At 34.4% G+C, this 17,460-nt stretch overlaps 1 protein-coding gene across 8 annotated transcripts in view; it reads left to right on the top strand.

Annotated features, from left to right (window-relative positions):
• Tut4 (terminal uridylyl transferase 4) overlaps positions 1-17,460 on the top strand; it is a 120,903-nt gene that overhangs the window by 57,360 nt on the left and 46,083 nt on the right. For all 8 annotated transcript variants that reach the window (XM_077791390.1, XM_026381680.2, XM_026381674.2 and 5 more), the window contains 6 exons: positions 2,381-2,450; positions 5,377-5,503; positions 10,769-10,888; positions 11,060-11,272; positions 15,400-15,574; positions 16,128-16,828. In XM_077791390.1, coding sequence (XP_077647516.1) covers positions 2,381-2,450; positions 5,377-5,503; positions 10,769-10,888; positions 11,060-11,272; positions 15,400-15,574; positions 16,128-16,828 — 1,406 coding nt within the window. The remainder of the gene's footprint in view (positions 1-2,380; positions 2,451-5,376; positions 5,504-10,768; positions 10,889-11,059; positions 11,273-15,399; positions 15,575-16,127; positions 16,829-17,460) is intronic.

Below are 17,460 nucleotides of genomic sequence, written 5' to 3'. Positions count from 1 at the left end.
TTCATATGTGCCTTTTCTGTCTAGATTGCTTTTTTAATGAGGACATTTGATATAGGTAAAAATACTTCTAAGTAAAATTTTAAAACAATATCAGTGTCTCAAACCAAGCCCAAGTTATATATTATAGTCCAATAAATTATTTTCTTGGTTTTAATTTACTGCTTTTGTTTTGTTTGTTTTTATTTTGCGACTCTGGTGATGGAACCCGGGCCTTCTTACATTCTAGGTAAACACTCTACCACTGAGCAACACCTATAGTGCCTACTTTTCTTCTTATGAAGTAAATGCTTAAAAGCTCAGGATCCAGATCCAGACTTTCCAGGCTCAAATTTTAATTGTGCCACTTCTTGGTTGTTTGCCCATAACAACTTAACTTCAGTGTAATAATTCAGTTTTCTCAATGCTGAAATGGCAATAACTTTTTTGATGAAGTTGTTAAGAGGATGAAATGGATTAAGCCATAGTTTAGAAAAGTGCCTGGCATACAATAACCTAGTTTTAACCTTTTGCTGCAGCAGCTGTTGTTATTACATTAAATTAAATTTCATGAACCGAAAGTACCTGACAGAAATTAGATTTTTTTTTCTTCTTTTGATACTGAGGATGGAACCCAGACACACTGGACCACTGAGACACATCCCCACCCTTTTTGTATTTTATTGAGTGACAGGCTCTTTCTGAGTTACTTAGGGTCTTGTTAAGTTGCAGAGGCTAGCTTTGAACTCGAAATCCACCTACCTCAGCCTCCTGAGCCACTGGGATTACAGGTGTATTCCATTGCACCTAGTGGAAATTATTTTTTAAAGAAAAAGTTTGGTACAGTTTATTCTGTAAAGGTATTTTAATATAGTTTTCCTTTTTTTAACATTTATTTTTTAGTTGTAGGTGGGCACAATACCTTTATCTTATTTTTATGTGGTGCTGAAAATTGAACCTAGTGCTTCACACATGCTAGGTGGGTGCTTTACCTCTGAGCCACAACCCCAGCCCCTAATATAGTTTTCTTTATTCTTTTAGTTGTTGGTGGACCTTTATTTTATTCATTTATTTATATGTGGTGCTGAGAATTGAATTCAGTGCCTCATACATGCTAGGCACGCACTTTACCACTGAGCTACAACCCCAGCCCCTACATACTTGTTGGTTTTTTAAATTTATTTTTTATTTTTTATTTTTAGGTGGACCCAATGTCTTTACATTTATGTTTTTAATTACACAAAAACTTAAAAGGATATTACAGATGAGAGACAGCTTTTCTCTCTAGAGAGTGCCAATCTATCATAAATAATAAATGTTTAAAGTCTATTTTTCCGGGGCTGGAGTTGTGGCTCAGTGGTAGAGCACTTGTCTGGCATGTGTGAGGCCCTGGATTCTATCCTCAGCACTGCATATAAGTAAATAAGATAAAAGATCCATTTACAACTAAAAAATAAAAATAAATAAAAAAAGAAAAGTATATTTTTCCTACTAAAATACATGAATAGATCATCTTAAGTTATATAATCAGGTTTCAAAAACCAGTCTTAATTTTAAAATCTATACAATTATGTCTTCCTTTATGTTCTCATTATATCCCGTAGAGATCTGTCATGTAAAGGATTTGTTTCTATATTTATGTTTCAAACCCCTTATTGACTCTTTGTTTCTTACTCATCACATGCATAATGAAATTTCTGATATACAGTTCTTAAGCCCATGTTCTTTGAATTAATTATTCCAACAAGTACTACTGAAAGACTTTCTTTGAATTTGAAATGAAATAATGTTCACCCATCTACCTTTACTTAAATTAGACATTTATGGAAAGGGGTTTACCATGGAGGTATTAAAAAGACAGGATGGAAAGTGGTGGAAAGGTGCTTCATCATGTTAGGCAAGTCTTAAGAGCTTTGATTAGGCAGAGTTTTCATATATTTACAGGAAACAAGGCCAGCAGAGTTAGCTTGTACTTACATGGATTAATTAAAATGAACTAAGCTGTTAAAGCATGATAGGTCCTCATTTTGTGATTCCTGTGGACATAGCCCTCAGAAGTAAGTGGTGTCCTTTCTTTGCTATATCTCTTAAGTTTTAACAACTTTATATACTTACTTGGAAATATTCAAACTTTTAGGGATATTAAGACCTTTCCTCTTAAGGTGATTGTAATTTTCGGACAGTATTTGGGACTATACCTGTGGTTTGTGATACACAGCAAATGGCACCAATAGAGGTAAGAGATTCTGCTGGGTTGATGCTCATAATGAGAAGAGTGGATTATGCCACAGAAGCAATAAGAGTGATTTTTTAGACGGAAACTTTTACTCAGTGTTTACTGTAGAATAAATACTTCTAGAGATGTTGACATTAGCTTATTTGTTTTTTTTTTTTCTCTTACTAGTATCATATGTAGATGTGGAATCTGATTTTCACGCTAAAGTTCCTGTTGTGGTGTGCAAAGATCAGAAAAGGTTGGTAACAATGAAGAAAAAATAAAATATTAAAAAAAAAAAAAACAAATTTGTAGTAAACGTTTCCAAGAGAAGATCTTTGTTTTAGATTTCTCCTGGGAATAATATGATTACTCTAGTTTCTATTTATTTATTTATTTAAAAAACATGAAAGAGGAATGCATTACAATTCATATTAGTTGTATACAAAGTATATTTACACCAATTTGTGTCTTCATACATGTACTTTGGATAATGATGACCATCACATTCCACCATCATTTCTAACCCCATGCCCTCTCTCTTCCCCTCCCACCCCTCTGCCCTATCTACAGTCTATTTCTCCCATGCTCTCCCTCCCTACCCCACTATGAATCAGCTTCCTTCCAAGAGAAAACATTTGGCATTTGGTTTTTTGGGATTGACTAACTTCACTTAGCATTATCTCCTCCAACTCCATCCATTTACCTGTAAATGCCATGATTTTATTCTCTTTTATTGCCGAGTAATATTCCTTTGTGTATAAATGCCACATTTTTTAATCCATTCATCTACTGAAGGGCATCTAGGTTGGTTCCACATAGCTATTGTGAATTGTGCTGCTATAAACATTGATGTGGCTTTTGTCCCTGTAGTATGCTGTTTTTGAAAAGATCTACCTTGCTCTTGGATTACACTAGTTTCTACTAATTAAAAATAGCAAGCTTACCAAATGCATGTGAGCACGAAATAGAGTTACCAGACAGTGGAAAATAAAACACTCTAGGCAAAACTTCTATTTTTTTTCCCCCTCAAGTTCATTTGCTTACCTAACGATATTGGACATTTACTTCTTTTTAAAAAAATTTTTTTAAACATTTTTAAAAAAACCTTATTTATTTATTTACTTTTATGTGGTGCTGAGGATCAAACCCAGGGCCTTGCACATGTGAGGTGAGCGCTCTACCGTTGAGCCATAACCCCAGCCCCTGAACATTTACTTCTATGTAGGTACTACATTATTCTAGAGATACAAACAGTAATAAGAGATAGCTTCTTGTTAAGAATCTTACTGGATATTAGAATCTAGTTTTAGTTCACTGAAATGAATGAATTATGAAAGACTTTCTCATCAAATAGGACTCTATAGGACTGAGAGGGCAAAGTGCCTTTGAAAAAAGGAAACTACAATAATGTTATCGGAGTTGAATGTGGAAGACATGGAAGCAATACAGAATTAGTATTTTTTAATTGATTATTAGCTTATTTTTCTTACATTTTAAGATTTTTGTATTTCCTTATTCAACCTAGAATTCTGTCCTATGGAGATCCAGTTTACCTTCCTTATTTTCCTTCTTTCTTTCTTTGGTACTGGGGATTGAACTCAGGGGTGCTTTACTATTGAGTTATATACCCAGCCCTTTTTTATTTTTTTTATTTTGAGGCAGGGTCTCACTAAGTTGTTGAGGGTCTTGCTAAATTGCTGAAGCTGACCTCAAACTTTCAATCCTCCTATCTCAGCCTCCTGAATTACTGGGATTACAGGTGTGCACCACTGCACATGGCTTAGCTTCCTATTTTCTAAATTAGAAAATTTAGATTGAGAGGGGGTAAGCATTTGTCCAGGTTCATATTTCTTAGGGGAAAACCAGAAATGGCATAGAGGTAATCTGCCTTCTAGTGTTTTCTTTCACATGTGTTAAATTGCTTCTGCATGGCAATTTCAGATACATTTTTATCTGTGTTCTGAAAATATCTCTAGTACACTTCTTTCATTCCATTTAAGGTGACTCCTGTTTTCACTTATATAGTATAACTTGGTTTTCACTTACATATAAGTAAGTGGGCTAATAAATTAGTAAATCATATATATATATATATATATATATATTTTTTTTTTTTGCACAGGATTAAACCCAAGGTATTTTGCATGCAAGGCAAGCACTGTGCCATTGAGCTATGCCCCTACTCTTTTCTAAATTTTATTTTGAGAACAGGGTCTTGATAAGTTTCCCAGGCTGCCCTCAAATTTATAATCCTCCCTCCCCACCTCCTCAGTATTTGAGACTACAGGTATGTGCCAGCTTGCACATTGATTAGTCTGACCTTTGATCTAGAAATAACATTCCAATTAAATCATGAAAGTTGGATAGGAAAAATTAGAGTCAAGAAGTATAGCTAGTCAGTCCAGTATTTTGTCTTTTGTTTATATCATCTTCAAAGCAAAACAACAACAACAAAAAAAAACCAACTAGGAAAGTATGTTGTGTTACTTTGTTACTTTGACATTGAAGAGACAATGTTCTTTCTGTCATGTAAATCAAATTTTGGTGTTTTTTTGGTACCAGAATTGAACCCATGGGCACTTAACCACTTAGTCAGTGAGCCACATCCCGGCCTTTTTTATTTTTTACTTTTTTAAATTTTGAGACATGTCTTGCTAAGTTGCTTAGGGCCTCACTAAGTTAATGAGACTGGCTTTGAATTTGCAGTCCTTCAGCTTCAGCCTCCCAAACTGCTGGGATTACAGGCATGTGCCACCATACCTAGTAAATTTTGTTGATTCTTTTTTTTTTTTTAATATTTTTTAGTTGTAGATGGACCTTTATTTTATTTACATATATTTACTTATATGTGGTCCTGAGAATCACACTGAATACCTCACATATGCTACTGCTGAGCTACAACCTCAGCCCAATTTTGGTGATTCTTAATGCTCCTTTTGGAATTTATTTTTCATGAACTTAAATACTGAGTGAGGTTGAAATTTGTTTCTAAATTGCACAGGAAGAATTAAAAACATATTCTCTAATTTAGTGTTCAGTTACTTTTAATTTTATGATAACATCTGTTTTTACTATAACTTTTAGGAATTAAAATATGGTGACTGCAGTGTAGCCACAGGATTTGAAGTATTCTGCATTTTAGGGTATTAACATAGTAAAATTTGTTTCTTTCTCATTCACAGTGGTTTACTTTGTAGAGTGAGTGCAGGAAACGATATGGCATGTCTTACTACTGATTTACTTGCTGCTCTTGGCAAAATGGAACCTGTCTTTATTCCCTTGGTGTTAGCCTTTCGATACTGGGCTAAGGTAAGTGGAATGGAAAGAAAAGTACCTAATCTTCAAAATAAGACAGGCTTTTCCTTATACTGATATTAAACATAAGTCACAACATGTGGGACAAAACAGTTATTTGTGCCAGACAGAAAGTAGTGTGACTGGTTCCAATTTATGGGAAAATAAAGTTTTCATAGACATACACTAGTTCCCCTTTATCCATGGAGAATATATTCCAAGAGCTCTGGTGAATGCCTGGAACCTTGGATAGTACTGCACTGTTATATATACACTATTTTTTCCTATCTGTACATATCTACAATAAAGTTTAATTTATAGTAAGGCATAGTAAGAGATGAACAACAATAATAGTAAAAGAGAACAATTATAACAATATAGTAATAAAAGTTATTTAAAATTTAAAGTTTAAAACATTTTTTATTTGTGCTACTAGGGCTTGGACCCAGGGGCTCACACCTATAAGGCAAGTGCTCTACCACTGAGTAATCCCCTCTTCTTTTTAAAATTTTTTATTTCATCACTACGTTGCTCCTTTTGGTCTCAAATTTGTGATCCTCCTACCTTAGCCTCCCAAGTAACTGGAATTACAAGTGTGTGTCAACTATGCCTGGCAAAACAGATGCATTTTTTTTTATTTCTAGAATTTTCTATATAATATTTTGGATCACTGTTGACTCTGCTGTTGACTCTGGGTAACTAAAACTGTGGAAAGTGAAACTGTGGATAAAGGGCTATGGTATATACTTATTGATATATTGTAGAATTTTTAATGGCGTACTTTATTCTTATATACTGTATCTTAATATAAGAGGCTCAAGTTTTCATTCATATTGTAAGTTAAAATTGTAAGGTTTTAAGATATGGTATGTAAGTTAAGTTTCTTCTGTTAGTATATTTGTTTTTCTAATCTTCGTCTCTGGGTATTCTCTTTTCCCTAAATGGTTATTCATGTGGTGCAATTTTTGATTGGGCAACAGCTATGGATTAGTTATCCAAATTTTCTAAATTAGAATTAATTTGTATTTCTAAATGCTTTAGTTATTTTGTGTTTATTTCTTTGATGTGGGGGTAGGAAGAAGGAGTGGTAATCCAGATGTCCAGATGTATCAATTTAGATGTCTAATATCGGTCCAGATGTCCAGGTGTCTAGACAGAGATTTGTGATCACTTATTGAAATAACAATGAGTAAATTCTACTGAGGCCCTAAGCAATTTAGTGAGCCCTTCTCTCAAAAATAAAAAAGGGGGCTGGGTTGTGGCTCAGCTTGTCTGGCATGTGTGAGGCACTGGGTTTGATCCTCAACACCATATAAAAACAAAATAAAGGTATTGTCCACACACAACTAAATTATAAATAAACAGTGCTGGGGGATATGGCTCAGTGGTAAAGCACCCCTGTGTGAAATCCTTGGCACTAAATTATTTACAAACAAACAAATAAATATTCCTTGCATTCCAGTAATAGGAAACAGTGCATAATAGTCAAATTACCTGATTCTGAGATACTTTTTGTGATTAATATAAGAATTGATTTTTTTTTTAGTGTACTTAACCTCTAAAAACACCGAAAAAATAATCCAGTCAATATATGGGCAAAGGAAGTAAACAGACACTTCTCAAAAGAAGAAATACAATGGTCAACAAATATATGAAAAATGTTCAACATCTCTAGCAATTAGAGAAATGCAAATTAAATCAACACTGAGATTTCTTCTAGTCAGAATGGCAATTATCAAAAATACAAGTAACAATAAATGTTGGTGAGGATATAGGGAATAAGATATACATTTTTGGTGGAACTGCAAATTGATGTACCACTCTGGAAAGCAAAATGGTTTCAAAATCTAGGAATGGAACCATCATATGACCCAGCTATCTCCCTCCTCAGTATATATCCAAAGAAATTAAAATCAGCATACTCAGTGATACATCCACATTGGTGTTTAAGGCAGCACAATTTGCAATAGCCAAGTTACGGAACCAACGTAGGTGCCATTTAAGAGAAGAATGGATAAAGAAAATGTAGGTACATATACCCAGCAGAGTACTACTCAGCCATAAAGAAAAATGACTTTGTGGTATTTACTGGTAAATGGATGAAACTGGAGACTATCATGCTAAATGAAATAAGCCTGTCCTAAAAAGTCAAGGGTCAATTTTCTTTTCTTTTAATATAGGGAAACTAATCCAAAACAAGGGGGTGGGGAATAGAGGAAAGATCAGTGAAGTAGACAAAGGGGAATGAAGAGAAGGGAAGAGGAATGGGATAGGAAAGACAGTTGAATGAATTTGATCCAACATTCCTATGTACATATAGGAATATACCACAGTTATCTCACCTTCATGTATATCCATAAGACATTAAATTAAAAAAGGAAAAGCTATAAGTAAATCATAGTAAGATCATGAAATTACATTTGATTATATTCTGGCTCTCTTTTTAAAGTAGATATTTTCTTTACATTCTAGTAATAGGGAGTAGTCTATTATAGTCAAGTTACCTGACTCTGAGCTACTTTTTGTGATTAATGTAAAAATTGTATTTTTTAGCAGTATTTGGCATGTAAAAGAAAAAGAGACCCTTGGATTTTAAAAGCTTTCTCTTAAGCTGCCTTAATCTTATTCTATGAGATGTCTGATATGTTTAAAAAAAAATCCATTGTCAGTTTTTATAGTTGCAAAGGAATTTTTGGTTAAAATAAAGACTATTTACAAAACAAACATTCTAAATAGAATTGCTTTGAGATGTTCATTATTGATTTTGTATATTGTTTTGGAGGTTTTAGGAAATGCTGTAGAAAGGAAATAATGTCAATATTTGAAAAATTATAAAATTATCTCTTTGTGCTCATAGTATAGTTGTATATCTAGAAAACCCTAGTAAATAACTACTAGGATTAGTTGGGCATGGTGATGCATTCCTGTAATCCCAGTGGTTCAGGAGGCTGAGGCAGGAGGATCACAAATTGAAAGCTAGCCTTAGCAATTTACTGACACCCTGGCTCAAAAAAATAAAAACAAAACAAACAAACCCCCTGGGAGTGGGGCTGGGGTTGTGGTTCAGAGGTATGCTACTCGCCTAGCATGCGTGAAGCACTGGGTTTGATCCTTAAAAATAAAATAAAGATATTGTGTCCACCTATAACTAAAAAAAGAAAAAAAAGGGGGGGGCTGGGGGTGTGATTCAGTTGTTAAGTGCCCCTGAGTTCAATCTCTGGCACCAGAAAACAAACTACTGTGATTAATGAGAGAATTTGTTAAGATTATTAAATCTAAGATAAATACACAAAAATAAGTAACTTTGCTCTGCCATAAAAATAACTTGGTAGAAGAAAAACAGGAAAAGTGTTACCTTGATGACAGCAACAGAAATTACAAATTCTAAGAAATAAATTTAATAAAAAAGTTATAGGAAGAAAATTATATTACTGAATGGCATGAAAAAAATTTGTCCTGAAGAAATCTGTCCATTTAACAAACATTTGTTAGATCCCTATGTGCCCTAAGACTTTGTTCCTGGTGGAGGGAACATCTGCCTTAAAAAGCATACAAAGCCTTGCTGTCACAAATCTCACATACTTTTGAAAGAATCAGATAGTACACAAATGCATAAATAATGTAGCATCTGGTAGAATTTAGTGCTCTAAAAATGAGGTAATATGGTAAGAGAGTGATATTATACTGGACGGTTAGGAAAATTTTTTGGGGGAAATTGATAATTAAGTTCAAGCCAGATACAATTAAAATCTGGGGGAACAGCCTTCAAGGGATTGCTAATGCAGACCTTTAAGATGAGAATGAGCTTTCAGGTACAATAAGGAAGACAGAAGTGGTGAGATGAAGTGAATGTGGGTGAAAGTTGTAGGAGATAAGATCAAACAATTTCTGTGGTGAAAAATTTGGATATATTTAATGGCAGTAAGAAAACATAGAAAGGGTTTGGAAGCAAAATACAACTTGATGTGATTTATGCTTGTAAAGATCATTTAGAGTTAAAGAGTAGAAACAGGAAGCCCAGTGGGCAGGCTGTTTTAATATATTATAATAATTTGTGCTACCTTAGAGTGGATATGAAGGAAATTAGAGAGAGGTGGGCTAAGTTTTGGAAATAGGACTTGCAAGTGTATTGGATGTTGAAGGAACATGAGTAATCAACAACTCCTAAATTTTTGGAAAATTCACATATCAAGTTCTTTTTTTTTTTAAGAGAGAAAGAGAACTTTTTAATATTTATTTTTTAGTTTTGGGTGGACACAACATCTTTATTTTATTTTTATGTGGTGCTGAGGATCGAACCCAGCACCCTATGCATGCCAGGCAAGTGTGTTACCGCTTGAGCCACATCCCCAGCCTGCATAATTTTTCTCTTACTGTTAAGGACATGCAAATTGAAGTAATTGTTAAAGATTGCATCTCATCCATCCTATTGACAATTTTTAAGTTGATAATACCTAGTGTTGGAAGGGGTTTGTATTCACTCATATGTTAATGAAGGACAACAGAAATTCTTACAGTGATATTGGAGAGTAATCCTATGGTAATTAAAATGCATCATGTATTGTAAAATTCAGCAAACATATTCCTGGAAACATAGCTAACTGAAATATGCACTAGCATTTGGGAACTATATATAAAGATAAATATTATGGCACTGTTTGAAGTGGCACAGATTCAAAAGTGTATGAATGTCTTTCAGTGGAGGCATTATTAAGTAGTCATTTAGATCATAAACTGTAATTTAACCTTTCAAAAGAATGTGTTAGATATTTGCTAATTTACTTAGAAGGACTTTCTCAATTCATTGTTGAATAATATACAGGGAAGTGTCTGTAATTACTATTTTAGTAAAATCAAAACCCACAAAATTCTCCCTGTATTTATGTAAGCCTGGAAGTATATATGTATTTGTATATGATTATTTGAGTATAGAAAAAGACATGAAAGTGTACATAGAAGGTCATTAATGCTAAAGCAGAAGTAGAGGGGAGAAAAGAAAAATACCTTTAAAAGGTGTCTATAACAAAAGCACTATGTATAACATGATTCCATTTAACTAATATATGTGTGTACATTTATATATGTAGAGAAATAAGTGAAAAGTTAGTCACCAACACATTACCCACTATTATTTTATGTTGATGAGATTTCAGGTTATTTCTTACATTTTTCATTGTTATTTGAACTTCTCAGTAATCAGATAGGAAAATCAAGCTACTTTTTTATTGTGTAAATTGAAGAATGCAAAATGCTAGTATTTTTTCCCCTTTGGTTTTGCAGTTGTGCTATATTGACTCCCAAACTGATGGTGGAATTCCTTCTTACTGTTTTGCTTTAATGGTGATGTTTTTTCTGCAACAAAGAAAACCCCCTCTTCTTCCTTGCTTACTTGGAAGTTGGGTAAGCCTTAGTTTGTGACATTTATGTGCATGTATGTGGATAATTTGCTCTTTGCACAGTGCTCTGATCAAATATTTTAAGCTGGAATTCTGGTTTGTCTGTTTGTCCATCTTTTTATTTTTTATTTTTAATAATTTTTCCACTACCAATTTGGAATGCCTTTTTATATAGATTGAAGGCTTTGACCCAAAAAGAATGGATGACTTTCAGCTGAAGGGCATAGTAGAAGAGAAGTTTGTGAAGTGGGAATATAATTCAAGTAGTGCAACTGAGAAAAACTCAATTGCTGAGGAAAACAAAGCTAAGGCAGACCAACCAAAAGATGATACCAAGAAGACAGAAACAGACAACCAAAGTAATGCCATGAAGGAAAAACATGGCAAAGTAAGCTGTTTTTGTTTTTTGTTTTTGGCTTTTCTATCTGTAGAATTTGTGATGCCTTCAATTGAAGCTATTTGAATAGTAGATTCACTGACCTTGAGCAAGCCTCTTGGCCTCATTTTCCTCATCTATAAAGTGAGGGGTTGATCTGGTTTAGTTTTTTAGTACCAAGATTCTCTAATGAATTATACCTCATTTTGGAAGACTTTGTATTGTTTGAATCATGTTATTATCAAGGTTAATCTATGTATCTTTTTCGTTTAAACAAAGAAAATTTCCTTTAGTAGTTTGGCTCTGACCAAAAACTTCAATATATGGGAATTTTGCTATCAGATTGGGGGGAGAAATAAGCTTTTGGAGAAATAAGCCCCTTTGCTTTATGAGGGGATGGCTTGCTTATTTAATCATTCAACTTTCATTTATTAAGGACCTACTATGTGCCAGGCATTATCTTGAGTGCTAGAGAACCAAAGGTAAACATACATGGATTGTATTTTCCAAAAGTCTGGATCTACAATCTCTGAATTTTGGGCTTCTCAGTAGAGCATTATTACAGAAGTTTGAATATTTCTGGAAATTATTGCTCTAACTATACTGAATAATTTATGGTTCTCTTGATCTACTTCTTTATCTATTCATCTCTTCCACTTCTAATCTCTCCTCAAACCACCAGTATTCTCAGTTCCTTATGTCACTGAGAAAACTGAAGCAATCAGAAGAGAACTTCTACACACTCACATATTCTGCCTTGTTGCCTGCTTTCATAAAGGAACTTCCAATGCTTTAGTCTAGTGTATTCAATTCTGTATCTTGTTTTTGAAAAAAAAATTCAAACTTTTTTTTAGTTGTTGATGGGCCTTTATTTTATTTTATTTATTTATATGTGGTGCTGAGGATTGAACTCAGAGCCTCACACATGCCAGGCAAGCACTCTACAACTGAGCCACAACCCCAGGTCCCCCATATCTTCTTTATTCCAAAATATTACTTCAGCAGTTGTTCTCTTTCCCTCCTAAATTACCAGTTTTCAATTCTTTATTAAACCACACATGCTTTTAATTCTGCCATTTTAAAGAAAAATCTTGGCACCATTCTCCCTGGCTATTCTGTTGCTCCTCTTTGCCGTAAAACCTCTTGGAAGAATTTTCTGTATTCAGTATTTCCAATTTTTCTTTCTCCCTAACTTATTAGTCTGCCAGAATTCAGGTCATTAATATCAGTCCTCTTCACATTGCTAATTCAAAGGTAATTTTCTCAATTTTTATCTTTTTTATACTTAGTAGCAACATTTGCCAGTTGATTTATCTCCTTCTCAGAAAAATTTCCTCACTTGGCTTTCCAGGCACCACACCTGTAGCTGGTTATTCCTTTTTAGTCTCCTTTGCTTGTTCCTCCTTCTTGAGGTTTTTAATGTTGGAGTGCTACAGGGCTTGGTCCATGGTCCCTTTTTTTCCCTGTGTGTATATACTTCTGGTGTAATCATATCCAATCCTTGGATTTTAAATACCATCTGTATAATGATGACTCCTAAATTTTAAATCTCTAGCTGGATCTCTCTCTCAAACTTCATAATTGTTCATCCAACTGCTCATTTAGTGTGTCTGCCTAGGTGTCTTAAATTTAATGTGTCTAAGATGAACTCCTATTCATCTCCTTAAATTTGTTCCTTATGCAGGTTTTCCAACTCAGTTGATGGTACTCTATCCTTTCAGTTGAAACTTTGGAGTTCTGGACATGTGGCGCACTCCTATAATCCCAGTGATTCAGGAGGCAGAGACAGGAGGATTGCAAGTTTAAGACCTGCCTCAGTAACTTCACGGGGCCCTAGTGAGACCCAATGTCAAAATAAAAAATAAAATGGGGTGGGGATATAGCTTAGTAGTAAAAGCATACATGCCATAGCACAAAACAAACCAAACAAGAAAACCTTGAAGTCACTCCTCTCTTCTTTTCTTACCCCTATCTAATCTGTTAGGAAATCCTGTCATCTCTACTTGGAAATATATTGAGAATTTGATCTCCTGTCACCTCTTCCACTTTACCTTCCTGGTTGTAGCCATCATGATTTCTGGCCTGGATTACTGCTGTAGTTTCCTAACAGATTTCCCTGCAATCTACCCTTTTTCCTTATTCTAGACACAAAAATTCTGAATGGTGATTCTAAAACATTAAGTGAGGCTAGACGCAGTGGCACATGCGTGTAATCCCAGCGGCTTGGGAAGCTGAGACAGGAGGATCCCAAGTTCAAAGCCAGCCTCAGCAACAGTGAGGCACTAAGCAACTTAAATAGGGCTTGGGATGTGGTTCAGTGGTCAAGTGCCCCTGGGTTCAATCCCTGGTACCCCCCCCCCAAAAAAAAAAGAAAACATTAAGTCAGGTCATACCCTTTCCACTATTCATACTAAAAATGCTTTAGTTGCTCCTTGTTTCATTTATAAGAAACGGCAAACCATCCTTACTTGATAGCTCTTTGTTTTCTGCTACTACTCTTCCTCTTAATCTATCAAACCAACTTTCATGGTTTTCTTTTTTTCTTAAAAATATTTATTTTTTAGTTGTAGGTGGACACAGTATCTTTATTTTTATGTGATGCTGAGGATCGAACTCAGTGCCTCATGTATGCTAGGTGAGCTCTCTACCACTGAGCTACAACTACAGCCTTCATGGTTTTCTTTTTAAAGATAGTCACACTTTTACTTTGTGTATTTTTATTCTATTTGTTCCTCATTCTTAGAACACTTTTCCCTTCTCATCAGATCATGCCTTCTCAACAGATCTAATTCTGACTATTCAACTTGACATTGTGACATTCTCTTGCTCCCATGTTCCTATTCCTTTTATCTTTTTTTGGGGGGGTATGGGGGATTGAACTCAGGGAAACTCAACCATTCAGCCACATCCCCAGTTCTATTTTGTATTTTATTTAGAGACAGGGTCCCACTCAGTTGCTTAGCATCTCACCATTGCTGAGGCTGGCTTTGAACTCATGACCCTCCTGCTTCAGGCTCCTGAGCCCCTGGGATTACAGGCGAGCGACACTGCACCCGGTTCTACTCTTTTTATCTTAACATTTCCCCCATAGCACTTAACTTCTTTTAAGTTACTAGTGTAATTTACTTAATAAGTACGTTTGTCCTTTCCTAGAAAGTAGACTCGATGAAATCAAGGATCTAGGTTTTTTTCCTAAGATATATTCTAAGTACCTAGTATATTGCCTGGTACATAGTCGGCACTCAACAAATAGTTGTAGAATTGAATGTGTGAATGGCTGTTCGATGCCATTATACTACATAGTGATACTTCTCACCAGTCATCATCTAGCTCTTTCATTTGGATTTCAGATATTACTTCTCTGTAATGACCTCTCATATTTAGATTCCTATCTTAGCATGTAGCCTAGCCTTTACTGTAATTGTTAAACTGACTCTCTATTCCTATTAGCCTATGAAGTAGGACCTCATCTTACCTGAGTGGCAGTATAGTATAATGATTCACAACATGGATTTAGTAGCCAGGTGGTCTTGAGTCAGATTCTTGCCCTATAGTATCTGATTCATAGAATTATATTATACTGTATGTGCAGCTCTTGTAAGCAGATTGGTTTTAGAGTGCATGGCAAGCATTATATATAAATGTGAGCTCTCATTATCTTATTCCAGGGAATAGTATGTTCTAAAGAAATGTGTCTGAATGAAGGAATTTCTTGAAAGTCAGGATATTTACTTAGATATATAAAGTAATTATTTGCAATAAGTAGGCTGTAGTAGTTGTTACCTTGCCTGTACATGAAAATCACATTAAGGAGCTTTAAAAATCCTAGTGTCTGGTCTAATAACCCAGATCAGTTAGATTCTTGAGAGTAGGAATGGTATGGAATTTAGGCATTAGTGTACATTAATGGTCACTAGATGATTTTAATGTGTAGTCAAAATTGAGAGTCATTGATAATGCAAAGAAAACAAAATTCCTAGAAATCAGTAAACTGGGACTCAGGCTGGTTGTTTTTGACAAATTACTACTTTATTTCTCAGTTTTTGAAAACATAATCTCTGAGGCCTTTTCTAAGTGAAAAGTCATTGATTTTATAGTTTTATGAAGCTTAAATGAAAAGTATTTTTTTTTTCTTTCAGTCTCCCTTAACATTGGAAACACCAAATCAGGTATCCCTGGGACAGTTATGGCTAGAGCTGCTAAAATTTTACACACTGGATTTTGCTTTGGAGGAATACGTCATATGTGTAAGAATACAAGATATTTTAACAAGAGAGAACAAAAACTGGCCTAAAAGGCGAATAGCAATTGAAGGTGAGATGATGTATTGTACTTAATTTGGAGACTTCTTTTTTTGGGGGTGCCACTTATCATCTGATAAACTATTAAAAATTTTATCTCTTGGCTGAGGTAAAGAACAACTAATATTGACAAATAAGGTTCCATATCGTATCCCCCAACATTAATTTTACCTTGGCAAGAGATGAAAATTATTAATGGGTCCTGAAGTTTGAGAAATTTCATTTAATGATATTGTGTAGGGAGGCATAGTGGCATAGCTTCTTTTTTCCCATACTTTCATCACTGAAAGTATAATTACTGAATTGACCTTCTCAATTATCCTCTTATTATTTTTCAATATTATCTTCACTCTTTTTCCTTCTAGATGTTTCTTTTATGGAAGAAACAAAGGAAAAGATGTTGCTATTGTTTTTCTTCAACTCAGTTTTCAGGAACCATTGTTGGGATTATATATTAGAAAAACCTTAGGAAAAAGTGCTCTGCTGACAATTAAATAGTTAAACTCCATTTGTATATATAGTTTGTTAATAGAGACTTAGTTTCTGATCATTTTCTTTTTTACTAGATCCATTTTCAGTCAAGAGGAATGTTGCACGGAGCTTAAACAGCCAACTTGTTTATGAATATGTTGTGGAGAGATTCAGGGCAGCTTATCGGTATTTTGCCTGTCCTCAGAGGAAGGGTGGAAATAAGACCACAATGGAGTTTAAGAAAAAAGAGAAGGGGAAAGTAAGCAATAAGAAACCAGTGAAGTCTGATAATATGGCAACCAACTGTTGCAATCTGCTTGGGGAAAGCACAGAAAAAATAAATACAGAAAGAGGTCAACCTGATAAACATGATGAAATGGAAGGTACATCACAGAGATGTATTATTAACAATGACAATTTGTTGGTAAATGAAGTAGATTTGGTTAACCATGGACAGGAATCTTCATCTCTTTCTTCGGATGCCAATCAAGGCAGTGAATTGGAGCCAAAATCAATTAAGAAACAAAATGACTTAGCGCCTTTAGAAACTTGTTTAAAAAAGGAGCTCAGCCAATGTAATTGCATTGGGTTGCCTGACCCAGATGAATCTGTTGGAACAGACTGCAGATCAAATTTAGAAGCAGAAAGTTCACATCAGATTATATGCACCGACACATCTACTACCTCTTGCAACTGCAAAGCTACAGAAGTTGCTTCTGACCTTAATGATGATGATAACCTCCCCTCCCAGGAATTACATTATGTGTTCGATAAGTTTATTTTAACCTCTGGCAAGGTAAGATACAATTTGTCAACAATCTGTAAGATTTTGTGTTATGACTTTGTCTTATCTTTCTTTTTCCTTTGTGGTACTGGAGATTGAATCCAGGGGCTTCATGGTCTATCCACTGAGCTACATCCCTACTCCTGACTTTATATTTATAGTTTTTAGGTTTAGAAGTATAAAAGTATCTTATATGGTAGTGACTATTGTTTGGGAATGATTTTGGTGTGTATTTGTCTTTTGCTTTCTGTACTTTTCCTATAATTGATTTTAAATTTTGTGTGTAAAGCACCAAGAGGTTTCAGCTCTCTATATTTGGTTTTCTTCACTTTCTCATACATAAAAGTATTCATCATATGTTTTATGAAAATCAGCTTAGCACCATATATTTTGTTTTGCTTATTTCTATACATATGCTTATTTTTCTTCCAAAAAGAATGAAATTTAAAAAATTCTATCAGTATTCTATTTTAAAGTATGTGAGTTTGTGTGTGGGGGGGTTATTTGTTAGAAGAGAGAACATAAATATATTAAAGGTTGAAGTAAACTAAGATCAGGAACCAAAAAAATGAAGAATTCAGATTCTATTTTTGCCATTGAGCACTTTTGGATTTTGTATTAACCCTTATAAATTATAGAGTCCT

This window comes from Urocitellus parryii, chromosome 11, assembly GCF_045843805.1.
Source record: "Urocitellus parryii isolate mUroPar1 chromosome 11, mUroPar1.hap1, whole genome shotgun sequence".
Classification (NCBI taxonomy): Eukaryota; Metazoa; Chordata; class Mammalia; order Rodentia; family Sciuridae; genus Urocitellus; species Urocitellus parryii.
Note: the sequence above shows the minus strand (reverse complement) of the source record. Positions and strands in the feature narration are given on the sequence as shown.